The 12,354-nt window shown below is 40.5% G+C and overlaps 2 protein-coding genes across 7 annotated transcripts in view; one reads left to right on the top strand and one right to left on the bottom strand.

Annotated features, from left to right (window-relative positions):
* The window catches only part of LOC132402794 (transcriptional-regulating factor 1), a 260,989-nt gene extending 254,262 nt beyond the window's left edge, over positions 1-6,727 (bottom strand). Inside the window, exon 1 of one of the 2 annotated variants that reach the window (XM_059985782.1) lies at positions 6,636-6,727. The gene's annotated coding sequence lies outside the window, so the exon portion shown is untranslated. Of the gene's footprint in view, positions 1-6,457; positions 6,477-6,635 lie in introns of those variants that run through there. The other variant, XM_059985784.1, reaches the window with a different exon arrangement.
* ubr2 (ubiquitin protein ligase E3 component n-recognin 2) overlaps positions 1-12,354 on the top strand; it is a 222,762-nt gene that overhangs the window by 32,514 nt on the left and 177,894 nt on the right. For 3 of the 5 annotated variants that reach the window (XM_059985779.1, XM_059985780.1, XM_059985776.1), the window contains exon 1: positions 8,812-8,944. The exons of the other annotated variants lie outside the window; for them this stretch is intronic. In XM_059985779.1, coding sequence (XP_059841762.1) covers positions 8,867-8,944 — 78 coding nt within the window. In that variant the 5' untranslated portion in view covers positions 8,812-8,866. Of the gene's footprint in view, positions 1-8,811; positions 8,945-12,354 lie in introns of those variants that run through there. 5 annotated transcript variants of the gene reach the window in all.

Below are 12,354 nucleotides of genomic sequence, written 5' to 3'. Positions count from 1 at the left end.
AGGTAAGGGAGGAGATTGCTGAGCCTCTGGCGATGGTCTTTGCATCATGAATGATGGGGACTGGAGAGGTTCCAGAGGATTGGAGGGTTGCAGATGTTGTTCCCTTATTCAAGAAAGGGCATAGGGATAGCCCAGGAAATTATAGACCAGTGAGTCTTACTTAAGTGATTGGTAAGCTGATGGAGAAAATCCTGAGAGGCAGGATTTATGAACATTTGGAGAGGTATAATATGAATAGGAATAGTCAGCATGGCTTTGTCAAGGGCAGGTTGTGCCTTACGAGCCTGATTGAATATTTTGAGGATGTGACTAAACACATTGATGAAGGAAGAGCAGTAGATGTAGTGTATATGGATTTCAGCAAGGCATTTGATAAGGTACCCCATGCAAGGCTTATTAAGAAAGTAAGGAGGCATGGGATCCAAAGAGACATTGCTTTGTGAATCCAGAACTGGCTTGCTCACAGAAGGCAAAGAGTGGTTGTAGATGGGTCATATTCTGCATGGAGGCCAGTGACCAGTTGTGTGCCTCAGGGATCTGTTCTGGGACCCTTACTCTTCGTGATTTTTATAAATGACCTGCATGAGGAAGTGGAGGGATGGGTTAGTAAGTTTTAATGGCAAGACTCTTGGCAGTGTGGAGGATCAGAGGGATCTTGGGGTCCGAGTCCATAGGACACTCAAAGCAGATGTGCAGATTGACGCTGTGGTTAAGAAGGCATACGGTGTACTGGCCTTCGTCAATCGTGGAACTGAATTTAGGAGCCAAGAGGTAATGTTGCAGCAATATAGGACCCCACTTAGAGTACTGTGCTCAGTTCTGGTCACCTCACTACAGGAAGGTTGTGGAAATCACAGAATGGGTGCAGAGAAGATTTATAAGGATTTTGCCTGGATTGGGGAGCATGCCTTATGAAAACAGGTTGCGTGAACTTGGCCTTTTCTCCTTGGAGTGATGAAGGATGAGAGGTGACCTAATAGAGGTGTATAAGATGATGAAAGGCATTGTTAGTGTGGATAGACAGAGAGGCTTTTTCCCCAGGGCTGAAATGGTTGCCACAAGAGGGCACAAGCTTAAGGTGCTTGTGAGTAGGTACAGAGGAGATGTCAGGGATAAGTTTTTTTTTTGTTTTTTTTTAAAAACGCAGAGAGGGGTGAATGCGTGGAATGGGCTGCTGGCAACAGAAATGGAAGTGGATATGATAGGGTCTTTTAAGAGACTTTTGGATAGGTACATGGAGTTTAGAAAAATAGAGGGCTAGGGATAACCCTAGTAATTTCTAAGGTAGGGACATATTTAGCACAACCTTGTGGGATGAAGGGCCTGTATCATGCTGTAGGTTTTCTGTGTTTCTATGTTTCTAGAAAGCTTGAGTGTATAGACATTAAAACAGGCTGTCCTGGAGTTTTTGAAGGTATTGTTAGACAAGTCACTGGGTCTGAATAAGATCTACCCCAGGTTACTGTGGGAAGTGAGGGAGATTGCCGAGCCTCTTGTGATGACCTTTGCATCATCAATAGTGATAGAAGTACCAGAGGTTTGGAAGGTTGGAAATGTTGATCCCTTGTTCAAGACAAGGAGTAGAAATAACACAAGAACATAAGAAATAGGAGCAGGAGTAGGCCATCTGGCCCATCGAGCCTGCCCCGCCATTGAATAAGATCATGGCTGATCTGTCAGTAAACTCAGTTCCATCTGCCTGCCTTTTCCCCATAACCCTTAATTCCCTTACTATGTAAAAACCTATCTAATTGTATCTTAAATATATTTAGTGAAGAAGCTTCAACTGCTTCCATGGGCAGAGAATTCCACAGATTTACCATTCTCTGGGAAAAACAGTTTCTCTGTCCTAAATCTTCTCCCCTGAATCTTGAGACAATGTCCCCTGGTTCTAGTCTCACCTACCAATGAAAACAACTTTCTTACTTCTATCTTATCTATCCCTTTCAAAATGTTGTATGTCTCTATAAGATCCCTTCATTCTTCTGAACTCCAAAGAGTATAGTCCCAGGTGACTCAGTATTTCCTCACAAGTTAATCCCTTCATCCCTGGAATCAACCTGGTGAACCTTCTCTGCACTGCCTCTAAAGCCAGCATATCCTTCCTCAAATATGGAGACCAGAACTGCACACAGTACTCCAGGTGAGGCCTCACCAGTAACCTGTATAGTTGCAGCATGACCTCCCTGCTGTTGAATTCAATCCCTCTAGCAATGAAGGCCAACATTCCGTTTGCCTTCTTAATAAACTGTTATACCTGCAAGCCAACTTTTTGCGATTCAAGCACAAGCACTGCCGAGTCCCTCTGCACAACAGCATGCTGCAATATTTCACCATTTAATTAATAATCTGCTCTACTATTATTCCTCCCAAAGTGGATGATCTCGCATTTATCAACATTGTATTCCATCTGCCAGACCTTGGCCCCCTCACTTAACCTATCTATATCCCTCTGCAGACTCTCCACATCCTCTGTGCAATTTGCTTTTCCACTCAGTTCAGTGTCATCAGCAAATTTTGCTATGCTGCACTCAGTCCCCTCTTACAAATCATCAGTGTAAATGGTAAACAGCGCAGGCCCAGCACTGACCCCTGCGGCACCCCACTCACTGCCAATCGGAGAAACACCCATTTATGGAATACAAATTCTCTACCTTCTATTGGTTAACCAATCCACTATCCATGCTAATACACTTCCTCCAACACCATTCATCTGTATCTTATTTAGAAGTCTCTTGTATGGCACCTTATCGAATGCCTTCTGGAAATCCAAGTATACAACATCTACCTGTTCTCCTCTTTCCACTGCACTCATTGTGTCCCCAAAGAACTCCAGTAAGTTTGTCAAACAGGACCTGCCCTTTCCAAATCCATGCTGCGTCTGTCTAATGGAACCACTCCTTTCTAAATGTTTCGCTATTTCTTCCTAACCCAGGAAAATATAGATCGGTGAGTCTTGCTTCAGTGGTGGGCAAGTTGTCAAAGATCGTGAGAGGCAGGATTTATGACATTTGGTGAGACATAATCTGATTAGGCATAGTCAGCATGGCTTTGTCAGGTTATGCTTACGAACCTGATTGAATTCCTTGATGATGCAGCAAAACACACTGATGAAGGTAGAGCAGTAGGTGTAGTGTATATGCATGGTTTCCCATGCGAGGCTCATTCAGAAAGTTATGAGGCATGAGATCCATGGAGACTTTGCTTTGTGGATCCCAAATTGGTTTGACTACAGAAGGCAAAGTGTGGATGTGGATGGTTCGTATACTGCATGGAGGTATGCCTCAGGGATCTGTTCTGGGACTTCTCCTCTTTGTGATTTTTATAAATGACCTGGATGAGGAAGAAGGGTGGGTTAGCAAGTTTGCTGATGACACAAAAATTGGGGGTGTTGTAGATAATCTGCAGGGTTGTCGGAGGTTAGAGCAGGACAGCGATAGGATGCTGAACTGGGCTGAGAAGCAGCAAATGGAGTTCAACCCAGAGAAGTGTGAAGTGGTTCATTTAGGTAGGTCAAATTTGACAGAATACAAGACAGAATATAATATTAATGGCAAGACTCTTGGCAGTGTGGAGAATCAGCAAGATCTTGGGGTCCACATCTGTAGCTCAAAGCTGCTGTTGTGAAGAAGGTGTATGGTCCATTGGCCTTCATTAACCATAGGACTGAGTTCAAGAGCTATGAGATAATGTTACAGCTATACAAGACCCCATTTGGAGCACTGTGTTCAGTTCTGGTCACCTCATTAGAGGAAGGATGTGGATGCAAGAGAGAATGCAGGAGAGATTTACAAGGATGTTGCCTGGATTGGAGAGCATGCCTTATAAGAATAGATTGAGTGAACTTGGCCCCTTCTCCTTGGAGTGACGGAGGATGAGAGGTGACCTGATAGAGTGTATGGATGATGAGAGGCACTGAACATGTGGATAGCCAGAGGCTTCTTCCCAGGGCTGAAATGGCTATCACAAGGGGTATAGTTTTAATGTGCTTGGAAGTAGGTACAAGGGAGAAATCAGAGGTAAGTTTTTCCACACAGACAGTGGTAGGTGCACACAACGCATTGCAGATGACGGTGGTGGAGGCAGATACATTTGGGTCTTTCAAAAGACTCCTAGATGGGTACATAGAATTTAGAAAAATAGATGGTTATGCGGTAGAGAAATTCTAGACAGTTTCTAGTGTAGGTTACATGGTTGGCAGAACATGGTGGGCCGAAGGGCCTGTAATGTGCTGTGGATTTTTTATGTTCTATGAATTCTAAAAGTACAAGAATAGAATGGACTCTGTGCATAGCTTGTTGAAAACAGTTAAATACAAAAGGCTGTAGGTTCCTAGGCTTTATAATGAAGCATAAATGGAAGAACAACCTTTACCAAACTTTGTGTCTGCTAGACAAGGAAACTCTTGTTCAGTCATGGACAGCATTTGAAAGATGCAAAGGCTTCTGACAAAGTATAGAAGAGAATCACGAGCACGTTTCCAGGGATAATGCGTGCAGAGAATGGAATGAAGGGGGAAAACACGTTTCAAGGCAATGGGAATTGTAGAAGAAATCTGTTCCCATTATCAGAGGAATCAAAAAACGGACACAAAATAAAGATGACTGATGAAAGAAAAATAGAACTGACATTTACACTGCAAGGTTACGATTGGAACAGTTCGAGGCGGTGCAGTGGAACCATATTCACCTGTAACTTTCAAAAAGGAACTAGAAAAATGTGTACAAGGACTGTGAGAGGGGGAAAGGAAGTAGAATGCAGAAATGAGCTCCACCTAGAAAACAGCCTTCTCCTGCACTGTGATCATTCTGTATTTTTGTGAACACATTGAATATTAATTTCATATTACAGAATGTAATATTCTAATCCAAATGCCAATAAAGAAGGTAATCCAAATTCAAACACCATGGGGCAAAAAAAATTCACCTTTAATTTAACATGTTCCTTGACTGCTTGAGATAAAATAAATTCTACCACACACAACGGAATGTTGGTTCTGACGAACTGGCTATGAAGGGGATGTACTTGAAACAGGACAGAAGATGATGCTTCCATTGATATTTTGTGAGTTCAGAGATATCTGATGGGGCTGAAATGGAAATCAGGTGACTGCACACTCTGTCCAGAGGTGTAGGTCTGCAATTTTCACAAGGCTTGTGTGTGCAATACCACCGAGAATGGAAATGTTCTACTTCGCATTATCATTGACCAATGATTCTTGGATACTGCTATATTTCTAGAAAAATCTGAAAACATTCTCAAATCTTTTCCTCTGTTCTTGATGCCTTTGCTGAAGGTAGTGTGGATCTCAAAAGCATGTGTGTTTCAAATTAGACATAGAGAAACTTTCGGAGCCAAATAGATTGAAGTTGTTGGAGAGAGCATTAAATCTGGATGAACTTTGACAACTCAAAATGCAACTAACAATGGCTGTTTTGTATCCAAATCTTCTGGAGAGCCAATTTGAAAGAGAACTTATGCAAACTGGTTTTCAACTTCCACTTCGGACATTATTCTACTCAGCAATAAACAGTTTTCCTATAACCAGTCAGGTCAGCATTTGAGCATATAATCAACGATAAAGAAATGAAAATGACAAAAGCAACGAATTCATTGTATTCTTCGAAAGAACAATTCAAACACACAACTGGTAGCTATTAGCGACCAGAAATCCGTGAAACAAGGTAACGAGTCTGCTTGAAGTTTGGTAACATAGTTCTTTAATTCCACACTATACTGGGCTTCATTCCAATCGCTGGAAACGGAGTGAAAAGGTTAGCAATTACCATGAATATTTGTATGGATTAGGAGCATGAAACCAGTGTCGGTTGCTGCAATATTTAACAGACTGCAAACAGAACGCAAATTCTTTTGAGATTATTCCCACGCAACCCATCCCCACGGCAAAAATTACTAAAGCAGGCAATTCTACCTGAAAATGCACTGTCAATCTGTTTGTTGTATGGACTATCCTGCAATTTATTTGCTCTGAAAACTCTACCAAGGATAAACGAAGTTGAAATAATTAGCGGTTACGTCCCGGCAACTCCCCAAATGAATGCAAACGTTGCATTTTTACAGACTACCCCCGCCACAGTTGCTATTACTGCTGGGAAAAGATTATTATTCCTCCAACAGCCCTCTACGCAAAGAATGATTCTAAACATCCACGCTGCTAATAAAAAAGCGGCTCTAGCGGCTCACAAACTCTGTAACTAGCTCTTTTCGGCAATGCCGCAGTTCCTGGCACTTCCATCAACGCTGCAGGCCTACAAAACCATTCCTAGACCGGCACGCATAAAAGAATAATAAATCAGACAATGACTGGGCTTTGTTGCCGAAACACTCTATTGCAACGCCCTCCAATCGGTACGATTTTTCGGAAAAATTATGCATGCATAATTTTGCAAAAGATTACATGAGGTCATTCGTTTACAACTGTGCGTCAAAGACTTACCTTTTTTCATATACTGGCGTTACTCCGTTAACATATGATATGCAACTACACCCACAATCCTGCAATGCCTTTTTAAAAAAAAATTAAAGGGAGACTGTCCCAGGTGCAGAGCGGTGTGCTGAAACATTTAATCACCTTATATAATGAATATTAACACACGATTACGAATGTTACTCACCGTTGCTGAAGTTCTTCGTGGTTTATGGAGCGTGTCCAATTTAATTAACTACAGTCCATACAGTCTTTCTGAATAAAAACATTGTTTCTATCCTATTAAATTAAGATAAAGAAGCTATAAGCTGTAAATTATTTCATCATTTTGAGAAGATAATTTCTAGGTTAGCTGACTGATTTGCCCCTGAAGTTTTGTTCTGAGCACCTCAGTGGAAAATGCATAAAAGAATGCAAGAACAGAAGCTAATAACCAAATAAGCAGCTTTTCAACAATTTAAATCTGAATGAGCTTGAAATGCTCGTTTAAGCAGTGGAAGTCAAAAAACTGGGAAAGTACCTTACTAGTATCAGCTAATTACTGCCCGTTAGGCCACTGGCATTTACAACAGCAATGAAGGGTATCAGGATGAATGGTTTCTGGTTTTAACAATAGCATTTGTTTTGGTAGTGAGGCTTAAATTCATTTATAGAACATAGGTTTTATTGACAAGGCTAGATTTATTGCCGGTTCTAGGGGAGAGACAGTCATGTTGAGCCACTTTATTCAGCTGCTGTTCTTGTGATCAAGATATTAAAATAGCACTGTTGATAAGAATGTTCCAGTAAGTAGAGATGGGGCGATCTCATCAAATTATATAAAATTATAAGAAGCATAGATAGGTAAATAGTCAGAGACATTTTTTTCCTCTGGTTAGAAATGTCAAATACAAAATGACATAACTTTAAACCAAGGAGGGTAAGTTTAAAGAAGACTGAGCTATTTTTTTTTAACAGAGAATGGTAGGTGCTTGGAATGTACTGCCTACAGTGATACTTATGAGACATTTAGACAGGCTCATGAATACTGAGAGATATGATCATGATGGGATGGGATTAGTTTAATTTGACTTCATGATCAGTACAGGCATTTTGGGGCCAAAATATTCTGCATTTTAATAGAAACATATTTCCCATTCAGGCTGTTTTGTAACTTAGAGGGGATGAAAGTAATATAGTTCCCTTGTCTCTACTGTGTGGATAATAAAATCAATAAATTGTTAAGATTTAGCCCATGGAGTTGATGCCTGCTCCCATAAGACTCATTTCTCTGCTTTCCCCATAGCCCTACAAATTATTCAGGGGCCTATCCAAATCACTTCTGAAAATATTGATAATTATATTTATACTATCTGGGCAGAAGTTAAATTCCAAATCATAATTCACATCTTCCTTTTACACTTTGCGAAAAATATTAAAACTTGCCACTGGTCCCTGCTAATAGGAAGAGTTTAGTTCTATCATGTTTCAATCTATTATGACCTTGTGAAATCTTAGCTCAAATTTCTTTTTTTAGACAATGACCTAACCTGATCTTTTTATGAAACTCTTCATCTCTGGAAACATTCAAGTAAATTACTTTGCACTTTCTTTGTAACATTCACAGTCCCCTGAAAATATTGTGACAAAAATTGAATGAAATATTCTAGTTAAGGTCCAACTGATATGGAATCTGTGACTGATGCAGCAGCTGAACTCAATAAAGTCAGTTGAAGTTTGTTTTTTGATCTATCCATGGTTTCTTCTGTGTCAGGTACCCATCAAGAGAATTATTTCATCAGTCTTCCTCGTTTCCCTTAAATTTAATTTTGTTAGTCCCCCTTAATGAAGCATGTTTCTTTAATGATATGAATAGACACCCTTGCTTCACACATGCAGATTACCCTCTTGCCTGTGTTTATACAAATGCTGTAATGAGATTGAGATCTCATAAATTTAGCGTTAGCAAAATGATTATTGGTGAGGAAATGCCACAACTGCACTGTTGATGACATTTTCCATCACTGCGCTAATAATTGAGATGATATAAGGAATATTTAGCGAAAAAGTGTAAGGAACATTCAGCATGCCAGACAGCGTCTGTGGGGATGAAAACAAAATTCACTTTTCAAATAAACAATAACTCACTAATTTGGAGATTGATCTACATATTTCTAACTGTGCGCTCAACTGAAAACGCAATCTGATAAAAATGATAAATTCAATAAAACATATCATCGACCAAAAAAATTTAGTAAGTAAATTACGTGCAAAGTATGAAAGATCCTTGCAGGGCGATAGCATGAGAGTGCTCTTGACATTGAGCGAGCGTGGAGCAAAGGCTGGGAGAAGCGCCGGGTGGCCGGGGCCGTTGGAGCGGATGTTTGGCCTTGGTGATGATCATTTCCGGTGCTGCCGGCCTTGGGCCTACGAACGAAGATGGCCGCCCCTGAGTCAGAAGAGGTTCCGTCTATCTCGAAGTTTTTAATGGACTGTTCGCCGAAGGACATCGCCTTGGTACGAAACATAATATGCCATCTATTTATCTGTCTCTCTCCGACATCCGTGAATGCAGTGTTCTCTCTTTTTTTAAAATCCTCGTCAGCGGTATTTGTCAGACTGGGTAAGGTTGCTAAGTTCAGACCGTTCCCAGGCCTGCAGTCTTGTTCGCGGATTTGCTGGAGATGCTGTCCGCTGCGGGGCAACTCACCGGGTGGTGAAAATACGGGCAGCACTTTATCGCTTTCGTGCGTGGACCCGTATAAAACCAAGGATGATCATTACTAATTTTAACTATTTTTTTAACGGAAGAGTCTTCACGTTAAGTTGTCGGAATAACACTTCCTGCTGTTGACATCAAGTTACAATTAATTTCTAATACCAATATTACTAAATATAATTAGTTTACTAATCCTGCTGGTAGAGAAGAGGTAACTTAGCCTGAAGTCAAAATGTCAAGGAAGAGCTATCCTACAAATTTTGTGTCAGTTGGCTGTACTCCAAATATCCTTAAGTTGTAATCGTTTTAAGACAGTCACTTGGGATTGAGGGTGACATAAGTTATGGCAGTTTGTTGGTGTACAAGATGAATCTTTTCCCCTTTCTGATAACTATAAGCTTCAATGATGAAGTGGTTTATTTTTGGGGCACAGCATACTATCAAGATTAAAATAGATTTAATACAGTATGTCAGTAGACCTGTAAAATTTTGTCAGATATCTAAATCACATAAAAATATTTAAAAGGAAATGGTTGGGAAGGGGGAGGGAATTTGATGGATTAATAAATTTCATTTTTATTTCCTAAATTTTCGCTCTAAAGGAAAAAATAAAGCAATTTACTGTAGTTGACTGATGGATAAGTGTTGGACAAAAACTATATATTTAAAGCAGATCACACTAAATGCTGGTGGAATGCAGCAGGCCAGGCAGCATCTATGGGAGTGTTTAAAGTAGATGTTAATTTTCCATATGTCAGTTTACACATATTCTTTGTGTCATTTAAGGAGGCCATTTGGTCCATTGACCTTGTGGTGACTTACCTCCAAACTATTCTCCCTACTTGTCCATTGACTCTCTCTAGATTCAACCATACATTTACACACTAGAAGACAATTTGCCTATCAACATCTTTGAGGTCTGGGAGAAAACTGAAGGATCCAGTGAAACCCATATGACCACAGGACATGTGTTAACTCCACTTATTCAGCATCCGAGGTCAGGATTGAACCCAGGTCACTGGTGCTATGAGAAGGTTAATGATATACTTTCCAAAATAGAAAATATTGCAGTGAATTGCATAAAGGAGTTTATGGTTTAGTCCCTGATGCCTCATGTCTGATAGTGGTTTAGTGCTTAGCTTTGGAGAGAATCAGAAACCGGTTTTGATATATTGATATACGTTGTGAAATTTCTTGTTTTGCTGCAGTAGTACAATGCAGTACATAACAAAATACAGGAAGTTAGAATAAGAAGTATATTTTAAAAGTAGTAAGGTGCTGTTCATGGCCCATTCAGAAATCTGATGGCTAAATGGAAGAAACTGTCCTAAAATGTTGATTGTTCATCCTTGGGCTTCTGTACTACCTTTCTGTTGGTAGTAATGAGGAGGGCATGCCTTGGATGGTGAGGATCCTTCAAAATAGAGCCCACCTTCTTGAGGAACTGATTTTTGAAAATGTCCTTGATGATGGGATTTGTATCTTGCATCTTCAGATGTAAAACTGTTACTGAAGCAGGGTGAATGGACTGAGTTTGTGCACTCACTGAAAAGATAACAACTCTGATCACTAGAAATGATTCCTTGAGAATAGTTCTGACAGTCAAAATTGTCAAAAGTTTCGTTACTGGAACATTTACTTTTGAACTGTCATTTGTTATGCTAAGGATTACTGAGACTTGAAAAATGCTATGTGACTATCCCTGAATAAGATTAGAAAATGTTGGAAATGTTAAGCAAGTGAGATGGGATTTGTGCTGAGGTGAGAGACGATCAGTTGTGTTTGGAGGAGAACACATTTGATCTTGAGATTGATGGTGAATGTGTACAGGATTGGCATGATTGATGTGTTCGATTATGATTCCAGTCCAAATTTGAAGGCGAATTTCCTGCAAACCTATTACAGTGGTCAATAGCCAGGATATTGTAAGACGGATCAATTGTTGTTTTAAAAAGCTACCCTATAGAAAATGGTTCCTTTCAAACTGTGTTAGTCAAAGCTATCTGATTTTATTAATGGCCATTACATTTGTTCCCTGATCAACAAACCAATCAGATCTAATAAACAATCTCCTGGAAATTGTTGCAGAAAAATGCTTTTGGATTTCCATCATAAGATAATTAGATATAGGAGCAGAATTTGTCCCATTTGGGCTGTCGAGTTTGTTCTGCCATTTCATCATAACTGATCCATTTTCCCTCACAGCCTCAATCTTCTGCCCACACCCCATATCCATTTGTGCCCTCACTAATCAAAAATGTATTAGCCTCTGCCTTGAATATACCAAATGATTTGGTTTCCACAGCCACCTCTGGCAAAGGAAACTCTTCCTCATCCCCATTCTGAAAGGACATCCCTCTATTCTGAGGCTGTGTCCTCTGATCTTAGATACCTCCACCACAGCAGACATTCTCTCCATATCCACTCTTTCGAAGCTTTTAATGAGGTCATCCCTTGTTCTTCTGAATTCCAGTGAGTACAGGCCCAGATCCAACAAACGTTCATATGACAAGCCTTTGAACCCCAGAATCATTTTCATGAACCACATTTGAACCCTCTCCAATGTCAGCACATCCTTTCTTAGATAAGGAACCCAAAACTCCTCTCAATTCTCAGTGAGGCACACCAGTGTTTTATAAAATCTGAACGTTGCATCATAGAAACATAGAAAACATAGAGCACAATCCAGGCCCTTCGGCCCACAAAGCTGTGCCGAACATGTCTCTACCTTAGAACTACCTAGGCTTTACCCATAGCCCTCTATTTTTCTAAGTTCCATGTAGCCATCCAGGAGTCTCTTAAAACACCTATCGTTTCTGACTCCACCACCTCTGCTGACAGCCCATTCCACGTCCTCACCACTCTGCGTAAAAAAAACTTACCCCTGACATCTCCTCTGTATCTACTCCCAAGTACCTTAAAACTGTGCCCTCTTGTACTAGCCATTTCAGACCTGGGGAAAAGTCTCTGACTATCCGCACAATCAATGCCTCTCATTATCTTGTATACCTCTATCAAGTCACCTCTCATCCTCTGTTGCTCCAAGGAGAAAAGGCCGAGTTCACTCAACCTGTTTTCATAAGGCATGCTCCCCAATCCAGACAACATCCTTGTAGATATCCTCTGCACCCTTTTTATGGATTCCACATCCTTCTTATGGTGAGGTGACCAGAATTCAGCACAGTACCCCAAGTGGGGTCTGACCAGG

Source organism: Hypanus sabinus, chromosome 12 (genome assembly GCF_030144855.1).
Source record: "Hypanus sabinus isolate sHypSab1 chromosome 12, sHypSab1.hap1, whole genome shotgun sequence".
Classification (NCBI taxonomy): Eukaryota; Metazoa; Chordata; class Chondrichthyes; order Myliobatiformes; family Dasyatidae; genus Hypanus; species Hypanus sabinus.
The sequence above is the reverse complement of the archived record's forward strand: the minus strand, read 5'-3'. Positions and strand labels throughout refer to the sequence as shown.